This window comes from Spea bombifrons, chromosome 4 (genome assembly GCF_027358695.1).
Source record: "Spea bombifrons isolate aSpeBom1 chromosome 4, aSpeBom1.2.pri, whole genome shotgun sequence".
Lineage (NCBI taxonomy): Eukaryota > Metazoa > Chordata > Amphibia > Anura > Pelobatidae > Spea > Spea bombifrons.
The window spans coordinates 58,949,392-58,967,839 of record NC_071090.1 but is presented as its reverse complement, the minus strand read 5'-3'; the positions used below and the strand labels follow the sequence as shown (position 1 = coordinate 58,967,839).

The following is an 18,448-nucleotide window of genomic DNA, read 5'->3' as shown; positions in this document are numbered from 1 at the left end:
AGAGGAAATGCGTTCTGTCATATGCTTTTTGTGGGCAGAAGGTGTCTCGGCAGCACAAATTAATCTTCACGTATGCTCAGTATGGTGAGTAAAGTTCTCTCTCTCGTATAGTCGTCTATGAGTAGATTGACAAGTTTGAAAATGGCCGTACTGGTGTGAGGGATGCGGTTTGTGTGTGCCAGCTGGGTGCCTAAGGAGCTGACAGAGGAGCATGAGCACAAGCGCTTAGACGTTTGTTTCCGACACATGGCCCGTTATCATGAAGAAGGTGATGATTTTGTGCTGAAGATAGTCACTGGTGATGAAACGTGGGTTCATCATTACGAGTCCGAAAGCAAGCGGCAGAGTATGTTAGTGGAAGCATCCATCATCTCCCGTAGCAGACAAATTCAAAATGCGAATGTCGTCAAGAAAGTTAATGTTGACCGTCTTCTGGGAAAGAGTTGCTACGATGTTGGGAAAATTGCATCGCAAAGGAATGTGACCATGTACAAAAGTGATGTAATTTGTTTTTGATGTCATTTGCTTTTAAATAAATAGTTTAAAAAAAGGTGCGAAACTTTATGAACGTCCCTCATGTATGCTTGTGTGTATATATATATATATATTTTAGATTGCTTCTCTCATATAATGCCAATTAAAGACAAACTTAAATAAAATATCTATTTGGTTGAAATCATAGAGAGTTGAACTATGTGAGCTGTATACTCATTGACTGAAGCAAATACACCTAGCTATATTCAGTAACAGGCATACATGGGGAACTTAGCTGGAGTTTTCATTTGTCAAATAGACACTCTGGCGGTCATATATACTTTTATAGCTGTTTTTTTTCCTCAAGAATGAATCATGAGACTCCACTCACTTCTGTTTAATGCGCACTAGGTAAAGAGAATCTAGTGTTTTTGCTCTAGCGGTTTCTTGATCATGGGTCTTCTGGAACAAGCAGTTACTATAGAAAATAAAAGTAAATTTGTTACGTATCGTACAGATAGTGTGCATGCCCACCAGTGACTGTAAACAGCTATTATCCAGTAAGTATCAGAAGAGCAAATGCAATATTATGTATTGGAATGAAAAAACATCTGAATACACTCCAAGAAAGTAATTATATTTCCTCTAAATAATCAGATTTAGAACAAAATATTTCAAATGAATAAGTAAACTTTATTATCTGGAATTATTCCCACCATCCACTATTTTTTTAAGAAATAGGCTATTTTTGAATGCTGAAGTTCAAAGTTAACCTGATTATCTATGTGTGTGTTGTGTGCATGAGTATATGTGGGTGTGTGTGTGTATATATATATAAATATGTATATATGTATTAACCTGCATGTTTCTGTTATGAATAACCATGCGTGACCTTTCTTTATTTATTCTGCACAGCTTTCTTCACCTCTCTGCTTCTCTTTGCGTTTCAGCTGAAGAAGAAGAAGTGGAAAATGTTGATGTTTCCAGTCTGCCCGAAGAGGTGCTGCGGAACATTGAAGCTGACAGTTACTGGTGCATGAGCAAGTTGCTTGATGGCATTCAGGTAAATTGATTCACCCTGTCCTCGTGCATTCAGTATAACTGATTTATTTCTTGAATTTGAACTTATGCTCGGGCTTTGGGAAAAAAAAAAGCTTAAGCTGAGAAATGAATACAATAAAAAAAAGGTCCCATTGAGGAAATCTCTCTACGCTTTATTATTAGTGCTGGCTTATGGAATGACAAATGTGTTGACTTAAAAAATCTCTATTCTCAGTAACTGCATTTGGGGTTCTGGCCCAGGGACATGGTCTTCTGTCTCTAAGTGCTGGTAAACAGTGCAATCAACTGCATTGTACTGAATTGATTGTTTGCAATTTGGAAGTAATCTGAAGCTATGATTTCAAGTTGTATTACTTGGAGTTTCTCGTGACACTTTAAAATGTAATGTAGCCGTTTCACCACCAAGGATAGCAAAGACGAAAAACAAAACAAGCTTCTTTTTAATATGAAAAAGTTCTTCAAACAATAGCAACAAATATACTGCCTTATGTTAGCAGGCTTGTAAAGTCCAAATAGTAGATTCTGCGTTTTTTCCAATTATTAAAATGTGATTGTAAGACATAGTAAAACATGGACAGTAGGTGATCTATAAATTCCACTATATACAGTCATCCTTAAAATAAAGATCCCCTGATTTGCTTCCTTTTTTATTATGTTGTTTTTTTTTACATTTTATTTATATAGCCCCAGCAGATTCCATAGCGCTGTTACAATCTGCGGAATAATATTAAATCATAACAAACCATAACAAACTGACACAAAAGGAGAAGAGGGCCCTGCTCTTAAAAGCTAGATTGTAAGCTTGCACGTAAATAGCCTTTACAGGTTCAGGGAATTATCACTTTTGGTGACGTTTATTTTTTTCTGATACTTAGTAAAATAAATTGTTGTTTTTGTTACCTATTTTTCACCTAATAAAAGTAACTTGACATGAAGTACTGTTTTCTTAAGTAAATTAGAGATACTTATTTCTTAAAATCCTTACCGTTTAGGGAAATTGTGGACATTTTAAGAAAAATCTGCCTTTTGCCACCTTTACTCTTTTCCAAAATTAAAATATCCTGTCATTGGTTACAACAGAAGCAATAAAACACAATTGTTTGAAACATAATTGCTCACCTAACTAGATGTACGCTGAACACAGCTAACTGTTCCCTGTTCATAGAGTCTGATATGGCACGTATATTATAGCTTTTCCCATAATCCTATATGTTATTGATGTCCTATTTTTGATTTTGGCTCACAATTTGTGATCCGTTCTTGACAGTGGCCCAATTACTCGGCTCCCTGGAGCAGCTGCCAGGGCCCCTGTATGTGGCACTGTTTAGAAATATACAAATTGTTACGTCCAGTGGCTTGTGATAGTAAACATCTATGTTCGACATTCCTTGCTGAGTTTTCCCATAGGCTGAGTTTTGCTGTGAACTGAAATAATGTTCTGGCATGTACTTTAATGAGACATAACGTAGCGTTACCTGTAAGGAATGCCAAAGCACTGATACAGTTGTTTGTGAAGTGTAGCTATATCAGTACGGAGAAACGTAAACACTTTAAATATTCATAAAATATGTCATATTAATTTTTTATGGATTACGTACACGGTTTACAGTTAGGTGTAGATCAGTGGATTATATACACGTAACAGAAGTGAGTATTTTTTAACAGGGCTTACATGATTCATTTTATATATCTTGCATCATAGAAAACCAGTAAACATGCTAATTTACTATATCAGTGATTTTAGAGTATTTCACTCCATTGCCTGTATTGAAGTATGTATGGATGTAAACACCACTGACACTGTATTCAGTCGTCACAACTAACTAGTCCAGCTGTTCCTTCGGATTCAATAAATCATTTTTTTATTTTCATTTAAAAAAAAAAAAAAAAAAAAAAAAACAAGCAATACATACCATGTTTTCCAGCAGCATATGAATGAGCTTACTACGCCTGTATAAATATTTCTGTACATGATTCGTACATAAATATGTGAGGTACACAGTCTTAAACATTGATACCTCTCCCATTAAAAAAATGTCTGTCAAGTGCAAAGCGATGGCAATAAACATGTAGATTGCAGCCCCCTGGTTCCTATAATTACAGGAATAATGAGAGACAGAAGTCCCATAATAAGCCCCTTATTCCTATGTACTTTCGGTATCATCCTGTTCAAGGCCTTTATCTTATTACGTTGCAGAAAATAATAGACAGTCACACATAGAGGAAATGTATTAAGGTGGAGGACTTCATATGTTCTGTGCCAGTCTGATAGGCGCATCTTTGTGAAGCATTCATCAACACCAAAATAGATATTAACATTTTAGTCTCAAAGAAGATCGCCCAATGTAGGCTGTGCTACCTTTAATGGGCTAAAGTTGTTTATAGAGTAAGATTGTAAGTTTGCCAGAGCAGGATCCTCTTCTCCTTGTGTACCTTTATGTCTTTGCACGTGTTAGTCTTGTTGTTAAATTGTATATTGACAATATTAATGCTATTCATTTTCGTTCTCTGTTGTAATAGCCAGATGGTTTCATCTTGAAGATGCTCAGGCTGTAACTTTACATAGTTTTCTGTTGGTCCAATAAAAAGTAAGACTCAATTTTAATTTAGGGTAAATTTTGTTTTTCTTAACTGTTGGACCGGTGCTACAAAATCTACTGACTTTCTATGAATTCATATAAGGACCTCAAATAAGCCTATTTAGACGAAGAAGGCTTGTTTCCATGTTACTCTGTAAACACTGGTCCACTGAAAGGTAACGTTAATGTCTTTGCGTACATACGCTGATATCTGATCAGATGCATCATTTACCAGCTTTAACAGGTGCAGCAAATATATGGATTTAAAGCACTCTTCAATGATGCATCTTTTATCTCGGGATCCCTGATAATCCAGAGATCTCAGATCATTTTTTACCTGCAAGCTTCTGTTCATGTGTGTGTTTTCTTAGGTTCCCCTTGCATTAGATCACATTAACTGGATTTTTGAACTTTTTTTGCTTTAAGCAACGCAAGCCGAATTTAACAAATAAGTGCTTGTCTTCTAAAACATTCATGTTATTCAGTTTAATGAAAGGCTTTGCCCTGAATTTGAAGTTCACATATGTCTTTGACGCTTACTCCAATCTTTAAAGCATCACACAAAATGATTAAACTGTAGACATCAAGAATCTATGTGTAAAGTGTGTTTGCACATAAAAGTGTGCAGTTGCTTTACATAGATTGCCCTAAAGCTATTGTCAGTTCCAATAAGTGGCTTCTTTTAAACAAGTAACTTATTCTGTCTGGCTTGCAACCTGCTACCAGTTTCACACTGCGCAGGAAGAAATATCAGCTTAGAGTAATGTAGCGTGCCAAATAGATTTGCCATTAAATGTATGAGCATTTTGGTGGATTTGTACTGTTTATCCATGGTGTTTATTGTCCAGGTGTTGAACTGACTTCAAAAGACCAGAATTCTCTTTCTTTCCCGTTGTTTGTGTAGCCGCAATTAATATGGTATATAAATCTAGTAATGTGCTGTGTGTTTTTCATTGTTTGTTGGTTAGAAGAATTCCTGGCGGCTTGACAAATGGGTAGCCCTTCCTAGCTGATAGGACCGGAAAACTGAAATAAAACCACTTGCTCATCTAGCCAGTCAGTCCCTTTTTTGTTTTTAGTCTTCCTGGACTGCTTTAGATCTCACAAGATTCATGTTTCTGGCATCTCCTGTGGCATCTTTGTTTTTTGCCCTCTTTCTCCTGCTAGTGGTTGGTTTCAGCTTTCTCTAATGCCTATGACTCACAAGGTGTTCTGGTTCCCCCAGAATTGAGAGCTCATTCTACCTTCTGTGCTCTGATTTAATTTGTAAGTTAGCTAGATGGTCCTTTATGTCCATCTTTTTCAAGCACTATAAACTTGATGTTCATGCAGCTTCTGAAGCTCTATTTGGGTGGCATGTTTTTTCGAGGCAAGTGCTTTGATACAGTATGTTTTCTTATCCCGAAAGAAAAAGTACCTTTTTAGGAGAAGCTACCAGCATGTTTGGTGTTGTAGCCATCAACATTGTCAAGAATAATGTGTTACCTTTTGACAACTTCAGGGGTGTGTAAGATAACATGCTTACCTACGAGAAGTAATCACGACATGCATGTCTATGGTGGCTTAGTAGCACTGATGTTTTATACTCATATGATCACAATGCAAACTGCAAGTTGGTGGGCACTTGTTTACCAAAAAATCAGATTCTAAAGCTTATACCATGGCCTAAGGAAGATACCCCTAACTTCCTTGCTTTATTTAGAAATATATGTGGTTAATGAAATGAGCAGCGCAGTCACCATATTGCTTTTGGTAAGGATTTCTGTCAGCTTTGTGAGCTTTGTAATGAATTGCTTTTACTGAAAGCAGCCATTTGCGAGTTTGCCAGTTCTGCAGTTTTAGACAAATAATCGGTCGCATGTTTGTCAGTTAAGGTCCTTGTTTTAATGACAGATTGCCTACTGACTATATTCCTAAATAAAAAATAAACAGCCCCCTATCAAAACAAGCTAATTCAATATTTTATTGACAATGCTTGCAAGGTGAAATTCTAATGACATTGAGATCTTAATTTTGCTACAGTTTAAAGAAAAACAGCCATCCATCTTTACATTGCTTGCATTGATCGTGGATTGACTTGAGTGACAAGGGCCGCATGTGCATGAATTGATATTGTCCTTGGGTGTGAAGTCATACAGCCTAATACCTTTGTAAGCGCTAATGAAAATTACTCGGCATTTTCAAACTTAACTTTTCATTCTTGCATATCTATACTTCTACACTTTTTGCCTTTAAATGTTTTGTAAAGCCACGTGGTTCGTGAGCCTTCCATTTTCTAGCATGAGGTTAACCTCTGAAACTATTAGCGTGACTGCCAGTGTTCCAGACTACTGAGGGCAGACAAACCTCACAGTCCAGTGTACATTTGGCAGGACCCTAACAATGGTGCTAAATTGTAAGCTAGTTTCAGCAGCGCTTCTGTAAATCCAAATTGGTATGTTATTTACTACTCATTATGTCCGGTTTACCTATTTATCCTATTTATCATACCTAATCTCAATATCCATCATGCTGTAAGACCCAACTGTCATGATTAACTCATATAACGGAGTGGATGCATGGAAGGGTAACCCAGCAGAGGTGGTTTAGTTTCTTTGTTTAAGCATTCAATGAGTTAATCTGAGGTGGATTTAATGTGTTTCTTTGTACATGCCCTCTGTATCTGTTCTGGCTAGAGGTGTCATCTTCCCTAAGGACCCCTGTGGTGATTCATGGCCTAACTGATAAGGATCCTTAGTTATAGGAATTCCATTCCTATCTTAAGTGGAGGGGTTTCCATCACCTTTACCCCACCATAACTTATTGGCACATCAAAGATGGGACCTGATTCTTGGGGATGGTGTCATATAATCGGTCATGTGGTCAGAGGGGGGTTTTCTTGAAACAGAGTGTGATTTAGGGACAATGCAGCGACCGAAAAGCAGAACTCCATGATATACTCTGATCGGAACAACATCGTAAGAAACCATCTGGACTTAAGGAGTTCCCACAGGCCTGCTTATTGGAGAAACTCGTGAGTGAGGGTCCTGTGTTTAAGTCCCTTTGTTTTTAAGAACTGTTTGCTGTTTTACTTTTATTTTGTATGTCTTGTTTTTTTTGTAATTGTGGCACTGTGTAATCTTTGTATTTTTGTTATTAAAATATTCATAATCCAAGTCTGTCTTTGGGCTCTAGTATCGATATCCACGAACCCTAAGAGAGTATAACACGTTACCATATGGTTATTAAGTTTTACAGGATATATATATATATGTTGGTTGCCCGGGGTGGGTTGATATATATATATAGAGATAAATGTTCTAATTCGGATTTCTCACGAATCCGGTATCAAAATCGTGAGTGGTGGCAGACTACCTGGGGGGATACAGGCAGGATTTGGGGGTTAATTTGGTATAGCTTATGCCTTGTTAAGGGGTCTAGTTAGTAAATCCAGAGGCCTGGTGCTATTAACCCCTTCTTGCCCACACCCTCCACACAGTCACGGCTTGGCAAGTAGTCCTGACCGTGACACCAACCACTATTGTACCACAAGATGATACATTTTTTCCCTGCATCTTCTACTCCCATATAAGCATACTTCTTTGCTCCTCAATGTTTTCCAGGTCTATTGGTAGCTCTGTCCAGACTTTTTCTTGGTAAATATTGTGTTAACTCTCTCGTATTGTGTTACCTAATCTCGTAACGCATCAACCAATCAATCTGTATTAACCCTTTAAGATCATCATGTGTAACTGGCTACATACAGGACATCATCATTTTGGTAGCTTGTTTCAAACCATGACATGCATAGTTTAGTTAGAAAGCGACATGTTTCCGTGAATATTACTGTTAATTAGGATATGCCATCTGTGTTTGTGCCCTAGCAGAAGCTCACATTTATTTTTTTCCCTTTTGATCAGGTTAAACAGTGCTGCATGCAGCATCATTACAGTCTGGTATTGATTTGTCTTTAGTGCCGTGAATTAACCAAATGCACATTATTAAATGTTGTTCCATTTACTTGCTCTAATGAGCTCGGGGGTTTAAAGGTTTCTTTCATTTTCTTTTTTTTTTCTCACAGATGCATTATTAAATTGATAAAGAAGGGAGAAGCCGCAGTGTAAACATTAAAGTGTCTCGCATAACCTTTGTTTGTTGTGTTAGAAGCTAATGTGCGTTCCATTTCAAACTCTTACGTTCTTTCTAATTACCACTCTTTTCCTACAATAGTAATAATAGGGTTAAACACTAAGCTAATAGTTCTTTGTTGCAACAGTTTCAAAATATTTAATACTTTCTGTTAAGCAGTTTTAGCTCCCTCTCTTCACTGTGCATTATGAAATGGCCAACAAATGGCTCCTACTGCTGCAGAAGATCACTAGGGTTCACCCATCATAGTGTGTAATGAAGCCAAGAATTTGAAGCCCCACTCTTTTTTAATAAATGGACTCCTCTTTGGTATTTCATTTTAAATTCTTGCATAATAAGCGATTTCTTTACCTTTAAAATTGAAGGACAAGGCTTCTTCTTAATGTGTGAACTGTGATGCCGTACAAACGGTGTACACACGTTTATAATATAATCTATAACATTATAACAATGTCCAAATCAAATAGGCGTTATGTATAAAAAAAACGCCCCCTGGAAAGGGGTCCTATGACCATATCATCCAGTTTATTGGATCCATTACTTTTTATCCATAATCCCCATAGTGCCTAGCTCAGTGACACAGAATTACTTGTTGATGTTTTACAATAACGGGTAGCAAGAATGCTGCCCTCTATCACAGACTTGGGCATCTCGTCAGTGCAGTCCATTTGTTTGCAGGGTATTCTGATACTTTTACTACAGGGAACAGATAGGAAGCTGTAAACTTAGAACCTGCTGCTTAAAGTTGATATTCCCATACGTTCATGCATGTGACCTGCTACTAACATTACAGAAACTTGGTAAGATTCGAGACTCTTTGAGACTAAGTTACCATTTAACATAATCATTTAGATTGAAAAAAAGACACAAGTGCTTCAACGTGTTGTTGATTCAGGGGAATGCAAAAATTTTCCAATTGAGCCTCAAAAGGGGAAAAATTAATTCTTGACTCCAAAATGGCAATCTGTTCTCTAACTGGATCAAAAAAGAATAACTAATCCTGTTCTTATAGCCAATGTTCCTGTTTCCTTTTTGCTGAGAAGATAATCAAGCCCATATTTAAAAACATTTGATAGCACATCTGCATATGCAGGGTGTGGGGTCTTACCTATGTCTTCTACACAGGTAAAAAGATTTTGGATTCGTGAGTGGTCCCGCCTTGTTTTTGTGGCTTCGTACAAATCGGTTAATTTGCAAATTGTACTTGTTTGAATCTTCAGTTCTTAATGGCTTCGGCTGTGTGCTTGGTGTCATGGTCATGCTGCACAATAAATTGGGGATGAATCAGATTCCTCTGTGATGATATTGCATGATGGGTAAGTATCTGCTTATACTTATATTCTGATTGCCATATTTGGAGTCGGGAAGGAATTTTCCCCCTGGTGTCGGGCAATTGGCATCTGCTTCATAAGGGTTTTTTCCCATCCTCTGGATCAACACAGTAGGGACACAATATGTATATAGGTTGAACTTGATGGACTTTGGTCTTTTTTCAACCTTATGAACTATGTTACTTCTGAGCATTGAGGAGACCATTCATTCTGACTAAATCTCCATTTGCAGAAATGCAGCCAAACTTGTAAGGAACCTCCACCACTGTTACCTGCAAACACTCTACCTGTATTCTTGTACCGCTCTCCAGCCCTTCAGTTTAGACAGGCCCTACTATATCTCTCCTCCCCTCTCTAAAGAGCACCTAGTGGATGTCAGCAGTGACACCTACTTGAAGGGAATGCCTCATCTTGCGATTGGGCGTTCCTTATTTAATAGTGTACCATCACTTGCTTCTGCTTACAAGAGGAAGTCCATGGTGTCAGTAGACAGCCTAATCTCGCTGGCCCTGTAAAACCTGTACCTGTACATCTGCAGGTTAATAAATACCGTATTTGCTCGATTATAAGACGAGGTTTTTTTCAGAGCAAATGCTCTGAAAAATACCCCTCGTCTTATAATCGGGGTCGTCTTCTAATCAGACCTCAAATAGAGGTCTGATTAGGAGACTAAGATCCAGATCCCCCGCACCGCTGCAGGGGACCTGGATCCTCCTGTCATCGCCCCCCCCCCTCCCCACACACTTACCGGTGCTTCCGGAGGTGAAGTTGGCAGCGGGGGTTTGTATGCGTGTGTGTGTGTGTGTGTGTGTGTGTGTGTAGGGCAGGGCATTTCTGGAATGCCTTACACCCCTATATGCCACTCTGGCACTTAGGGGGTTAAAAGGCATATTATGGGGCAGAGTGGCATATAGGGAGGTATAAGGCATTTCAGGAGGCAGAGTGGCGTTAAGGGGGCATTTAATAGTGCACTCTGCCTCCTGAAATGCCTTATACCTCCCTATATGCCACTCTGCCCCATAATATGCCTTTTAACCCCCTAAATGCCAGAGTGGCATATAGGGGTATAAGGCATTTCTGGAGGCAGAGTGCTCTATATAATGCCTTTTAACTCCCTTAATGCCACTCTGCCTCCTGGAATGCCTTATACCTCCCTATATGCCACTCTGCCCCATAATATGCATTTTAACCCCCTAAATGCCAGAATGGGATATAGGGGTATAAGGCATTTCTGGAGGCAGAGTGGCACATAGGGGGTCAAAAGGCATACCATGGGGCACAGTGGCATATAGAGGGTTAAAAGGCATATCATGGGCCACAGTGCCATATTGGTGTGGCAAGCCTGGGGGCAGATGTGCGTAACTGGGGGACAGGTTGGAAAATACAAGAAATAAAAAGAAAAAAAATATATTTTTCTCAATCATAGCTTTTATTAAAAAAAATTGTTTACATGAATTAACATTTACTGGTAAAACTTTTTTCCTTTAGGGTCGTCTTATATTCAGGCTTTTTCTTTTTTTCCTAAGTTAATATTCAGATTTTGGGGGGTCGTCTTATAATCAGGGTCGTCTTATAATCGAGCAAATACGGTACTCAGTTTAAACATAAAGACATACCCCTCACCTTTCCCACTTACCCTGTCCTTCCTGCTCAGTTTCATAAGAATTGTCTAACCAGATGTATGCGATGCCAGAGAGGTCATACTACTGTTCACATGCCAGTAACTCTAGTTCTTCTATTTTGTGAAAGGCCCATTGCATTTACTTGCAAACATGTCAGGTTACCACTAGTCTGTTATTTTTTTGTTTTTGTTAAGCGGCTATGTTGCAGTTTAGCTATTTCCTTATCTATGCTGATCCCATCATTACCTTCACATTTTCCCAAAACTAATGCCTACCAAGAACCTACACTAGCACCCCCTATAATGCTATCTTCACTGCCATCCACATGCTAGTTAACATTGCCTCTAACTTTCTTTAACCTAAGTACACCAGCCCCCTCATCATTGAGGTGCAGCCCGTTCCTCCTTCCTACAACTCTTTTAGAGCCACACATTAATCCCCATAAGCTCCTGCGCCAGGGTTTCTTTTGGTTCTATTCCTTGGCAGTATTTTAACTAGCACTTTTATATTTCCTGTTAAAGTAAGTGACAGGGTCTTTCTTCACAGCATCTCCTAATTGTTAATTCTGTGCAATTCATGCCACAACAGTGTATAGTGCTTCAAGAATGTCAGCATGAAGGCAAAATTATATTTGTAGAATGACTTATCGGAAGTCAAGATATAAGATGAGACTATCTTTGCAGTCATGCTTGAATTCTGAAACAGGGACAATAATGGTTTGTGTGTGTTATCAACATGGCGCCAGTCGATGTGGGGCACCCACTGTAAACATTGACAGATTTTGCATTTCTGTCTTGCTGAGAAATCTGGACTCAGGCAGTAGGAGTTTAATGACGGGGAAAGATTTGAAGATCTACAGGGAGTTAAATCTGCAATATTAACCACAATTAGATATACAGTCCCTAATGCTGCCAGACCACTGCAGGGCATGAAGAAATGTCCTACAAGTGTTACCATTCTTTAAACTGTCAAAGGGAACATAGGACAAATAGAATGAAAATGTAAAATAAAAAATGTATATTTGTCATATAAAGCTGTAAGGTAATAATGTGGCTAAAAGCAAAACAAAAAACATGGTTTGTTTTATTATGATTATTATATTTTTATACATAATGTCTGTGTACCATGCTGACGGATGAGAGAAATTTGGACTGCATATATTTTACACATAGCCATAGTCCCCTTAATTGACCACTTGCGACTTCATCCCCATAATCTATACTTATGCCCATGGAAACTGTAGCCATGCCTGTGATTTAAAGGGGCAGCATATTAAAGTTTGTTGTGAGGTCTTTAAAATGCATTCTTGTAAAATTGTAACAAATTATTTTGGGTATTTGCTATATGTTTGATGTGATCATTTTATTTATATTTGGTTTTATAAGCATGAAACAAATATATGCATATAATTATTCTGTTAATTTTTATAGGGAATGGAGGTGAAACAAGGTTTTTTGTCCTTAACATAGGAGTGGTTTTTTTTTTTCCCCCTTGCTTCGCTGCTTATATTGTTGAATACATTGACAGGTGTACTTTTTGTTTCAGCTGACTGCATCTTGCCTTGTGCGCCTATTCCAGGAGTAGGCATATTTATTTTATCTTTTTGTATCCATCTTTTCCCTACAGGTATGAAAGCTATCAGAAAGTGTGGGTTTAATGAATAAACATGTCCTAGTTGCAAAAGGGCAGAATGCAAGATGTGAATATACTGCCATAAAGTCCCCTTATGGGAGGAGAGAGATTCATATTGCAATATGGCCATTTCTTGAAGGGACTAAAACAGTGTATTGCAGTTTGTGTACAGGTCTCGATCATCTGTGTGTAAATTAATGACAAACTTTTTCCAGTGTCCTGTTTGCCTTGTGTTTGGAAACAAATAGCACTTTAAATTTAGAATTTTTACATCACATTGCCTTTATTTGCCAAAATAGTGGGATTGTCTGAAGTTTTTAAGTATTATTATTATTATACATAGAATGTGAGGGTTTTTTTTTACATGATTATCAAGTTTAACCCTACCTAGTACCTATATCTGTTGATCCACTGCACCGATTGAACTATTACAGTTGAGGAGGATATATCTCGCTCCGTGAGGACTGCCAAAATCAGAGGGTATCTCATGAGGCTTGGAGTCACTTTAGTGCAGCTCTCATTATGAATTAATGTTTGGACAATAGACAATTCATTTATGAACCAAGGACAAGCAGATAGCCCTTTAATTTCATTATATTATCCCCTTTTGATATTTTTATTAGGAGACTTACACCGATCAGCCATAGCATTAGGATCACTGAGATGTGGTGAACGTTTTGTCCTCAAAGTTGATGTGTTAGGAGCAGGAAAAATGGGCAAGCATAAGGTGGCCTGGTCTGATGAATCATGTTTTCTTTTACATCACATGAATGGCCAGTTGCATGATCACTGCTTATTTAGAGAACACATGGCACCAGGATGTAGCCATAGAGGCCCCATCTCGCAACTCACAGGACTGTGCTGCTAATGTTTTGATGCCAGATACCACAGCACAACTTCAGAGGTCTAGTTGAGTCCATGCCTTGACGAGGCAGGGTTGTTTTGGTGGCAAAAGGGGGACATACACAATATTAGGCAGGTGGTCATAATGTTAGGGCTGAACGGTGTATATTAGGAAAGATAGGGCTTCAGAACTGTCCATGGTCCTGAATTTTGAGTCAGTTTTTTTTTTTTTTTTTTTTTTTACTTCTACTTGTTTGATGAAGCAAAGTAGAGATACTGTAGATGACCTGTATAGCATATGTATCACTTGTTATCCTATGCCAGTGAGCCAGTACCTCTTAAGGGATTTAGTAGAAACAGTGAGATTACCGGTGAAAGGATTTAATACAGGCTTACAAGTTAGACATGTCCGCAAAGTTCTGAAGATTCTTAAATAACTTCTGTAACATCTAACGTCACGAGTAGCATTTCTAGCCAAATATTTTTTGGTTCTTGTTAGTCCTTTTTTGTTTGAGTGCCTTGTTTATTTAAGCTTGTCATTATGATTCACTTTGTACTGCACATGCAAGAGAAGTCTAACTGCAGAGTCACTGGTATGGATTCACATGCTTTTAATTATTAGGTTTTTTTGCATCGATTGGTTTCTTCTGTGTTTGTGGCATTGAAAAAGCGACAGAGATATTTGTAAGCGGTCAATATTATCTCTTCAATTACGTGATTACTTTCATTGCAAAATACTGAACTACTGAATGTTTGGATAACAAAGCTGAGAAAGCTGGAGCTTATTAATTTTTTTGCCACAGTGAATATTGTTATAGTTTATTTTCTTCATGCTTTGTGCAGGATTTTGTCAGTTCTTCTGTTTTTAGATGGCTACGGATCATGTAATTTTTGGGAGTTGGAAAAATGGATGAGCCAAATGGCTCTCACTTGCAGACAAATTCTAGGTTTTTATGACTCGCTATTCAGAGATTAGATATTGGAACGTTTAACTATATGTTATATAAAACATTAAGTATATCTTGCGTTTGTAGCAATACCGTTTAGATCTTAAATGAGGGAGAAGCATAACTTGTTCCACATATACTGACAAGTTAAATTTAGGCATGATCTTTTTGGGAGGGCTCAGAAAGACACAATGTTAATATTCAGTAACCTCAAGTTGTGCTAAGTTTTGAACTCTTATGACATGGCTGAATCCAGCTGTCCCTGGCACGTGTGCTTGGCCTAATGTGTGATATTTCACATGCCTTTCTGACCGGGCCATTGTTACAAGATACACAAGCCTGGGTGGAGGCTCCTTCATGGAGCCTAGTTATTCTGATGAGATAATATAACAGCATTGTTGAGGGCAGTAGGTTACCTACTATGGACACTAGGGTTTTCAGCTTCAACAGCCTCAAAGCACTCAGCTACGGCTTTGCAAACAGCACTAAGGATTTGAGGAGGTTTAAAGGAAGATCAGATCAAGCACTGTTTGTACTCATGGTAAGAGGCAAGTTAATCTTTAAAGTACAAGTATAGTGCAGGAACATGGAATACTTACAGAACCGCTAAACAGGTTCAGTCGGCATGGTATGTAAATGGTCTTGGGCTTTGTAAAGGGTTTTCATGAGACATTATGACACAAAGTCAATTGTTGCAGGGAACATTAAACATGGTGATACCTAAATATCATCAAGCCGTTTTTCTCCGTATTTAGTAGTGCCCAAAAGTATGAGTTCACCATCATCAACTGGTTTTGTATCATTCAAACATTAACACCTAATATTAATTATATTAGTATGGTCCTGTAAGTGCTCCTCTTAGGGCATTTAAAGAAGGATAACTTAAAGGAGCTCATTGAATTGAGGATGAATTGTTCTCATTAGTACTGAAAAACATACCCAGAGCAAAATTGCAGTTAAATTAAATATTTGTAAGGGGACAGTACAATGCACACTGGTTGTCTGAAACCAAATCATTTTCATCAAGAACAGGACTAGGCAAACCTAAAGAGACCACACCATCAGACCAATGTATTAGGCTACCTTGATAGAAAAGCATCTGCACCCACATTTGGGCCGAAATGAACCAGGAACACAAAAGCACAAACCAGTTATTTGGGAAAAAAAAAAGTTCAAAATATTTGCATGGGCTAAACAATAAATTTCACAGTAGAATATTGGAAGAAAGATCCCGTTCAGTCATCCAGCTGTAAAATGTTTGGTTTAATTCAGAGTTCATGTGAGGAGAAGGCTGCGTGAGAGGCTAACATCTCAATTTGTACAACCTACATTTAAATATGGTGCAGAACATATCCATGTTTTGTGTGCTTTGCACTACACTTTGACAAAAGCGAAATGGCTTAACGTTGTATGGAAAGTATTTTAGCAGAACGATATCAAACATACGTTGAAGCTCTACCAGGTGTAGGTGAAGTCAAAGGAAGCGCAAGGAGTACTTGATTGCATGGCTTTTCCACCACAATCACTGGACCTCAACTCAGTTGAACATTGTTTGGATCATTTGAAGGGGGAAAAGGTGAAACACACTCTGGCATCTATAGAAAATATGTGGGGTGCTTTAAAGGAGTGCTGGGATATTATCAAAGTAAAGAAATACAAGATGTAAACAACAAATTCATTTTAAGTAAACAGATAAACTGTTTCTCCAGAGTTTTTCAATACTATATATTGAATATATATATATATATATATATATATATATATATATATATATATATATATATATATATATAATGTCTGCTTTTTCAAATTGTAATCCTATATAAAGGAAGACTGCACAATAATGTTCACAAACTAAATGTTTCATTGCAGTGCACAAATAACACCATCTGTTACTGGAACAAAAAACTGTTGACTAGGCACTAAAATACCTCCATAACAGTATATACTGGCTGAAAAAAAAGCAATGTGTAATGTAGCCCAATTACTTCGAACTCCTATGTATCGGAATAAAAATCTTTAATTAAAATTGTTTTTACGTCTTTCTAATTTTGTATGCCCATAATAAAATGGTGGCACTCTGTCCTGCCATTACTGATGTGGCTTTGGTGATGATTGCCACATACAGAGATGGACACCAAACCAATAATACATAGGAGTATCTGTGCTTTATGTCTGTGCCTTTATTCTGTCATCTTTAGTGATAATATAATTGTCAAGAGAATGCTGAACCCTGTCAGATACAAAATTATTAAACCAGCAAAATGCATATTTTTTTTTAAATGTTACAAAAGCAAATGGAAAATAAAGTATTCAACATGCAGAAGGAAATTGCATATGTTTAGTTTTCTTATAATCACTGTTTATGTACTATGTAGTACAGACGTGTGTATGTAAATATTTCTAATCCTTCTCTAATAAAAAAAAAGTTTTATATTTTATATATATATAAATATAAATCGCGGTTAAGTGACCTATAAGGAAGTGAGCTCATTAGATGATTGCCTTTCTGTTCCTATCCCCTCATTGTCAAAAAATATGTCATAAAGCTTATTTACAGCTAGACAGTCTTATGTTAGCCATGGGATATTTATATATAGCAATTATTTATCTTTTTTTTTTCTCTTCCGTAGGATAACTACACATTTGCGCAGCCAGGAATACAGAGGAAAGTGAAAATGTTAGAGGAACTGGTTAGTCGTATCGATGGTAAGTTGTCTAGAACAGCTTCAACTGTGACAGTGTAAAGCTACATGCTGAAGTGTGATCTTATTGCTATCAGCGTAATTATCCATCATGACAGCTGGAGTCTGCCTCAAATGGGGGTGTCATCCTCAATCAGATTGTGGCACAATACCCTTTGCACGATTTCTGTTGTGTAGAGTTTAAGTCACCAGACCATGAACCACTTCCATTGCTTTATATTAAGGCTACATAATAAAAATCCAATGGCAATCTCTTTCTGGAGCATAATGATCAGATACAAAAGCCAGCCAGCATCCATAGCACATTAAGCTCAATGATTGTTGCAATTTGGGCTGGTGTCCCTGATTGTTGACACTTGGTTTTTCCACAGTATACTTTGTGCTTGTTTGAGTTGTCTCCAACACTCTGCCAGTTTTATTCTGAGAGCTGTCATTTTTGGCTTTGCTTTTACTTTCTAGCAGGGCTTCTAAAAATATTACCTTCTCTAATCCTTAGACGAATTCCCTGTGTTTAATGCCGACTGTCATACTGCAGTTGCAGAATTTAATTAAATGAAATTCTTCAGATAATGCTTGCCCAATTCTTAACTGTATTCTCTTGATAGTTTGCTAAATTAATGAACAGGGCATTAACAAAGTGATGCCAAGCGGAACTAAGCTTTTTGTGACACTAGCTTGTCAATGATGGGATGGAAGACATTTTTTTCTTCTTTTTCTATATCCTTGAAATCATTTAATGGGATCTTGTAAAAAATCATTAATTCCATCTGTTTTTCTAAACAAAATAAAACTCCTTGGTAAAGTAGACAATTTTGCATATGTTGAAGCGTGGGGAAATTATATAACTACTTATTTTGATTATGATTGCCAGACTTCTCCATTCATCCCTGTTTTACATTCTTTAATTATTAGAAGAATTGTCAAAAATGTTATGTTGTAATTGCATTGTAATGCAAATATTGTCACCGTTTAGATCCGTACATATAAATTGTGTAGGTTTTTCTGTTGAACGAATAAAGTTAATTATACAAAACAAAGCAAGAATCGAGCATATGCCCAGCTTATACCATTAAAAAAAACCCCCATAGATTTAAGGCATAAATATTGATGATTCCCTCACACAAT

General features: G+C 37.4%; 1 protein-coding gene across 1 annotated transcript in view; it reads left to right on the top strand.

The window, feature by feature from the left end:
- The window catches only part of TBC1D22A (TBC1 domain family member 22A), a 237,050-nt gene that overhangs the window by 107,797 nt on the left and 110,805 nt on the right, over positions 1–18,448 (top strand). Inside the window, exons 9-10 of the mRNA XM_053463355.1 lie at positions 1,425–1,537; positions 17,252–17,327. Coding sequence (XP_053319330.1) covers positions 1,425–1,537; positions 17,252–17,327 — 189 coding nt within the window. The remainder of the gene's footprint in view (positions 1–1,424; positions 1,538–17,251; positions 17,328–18,448) is intronic.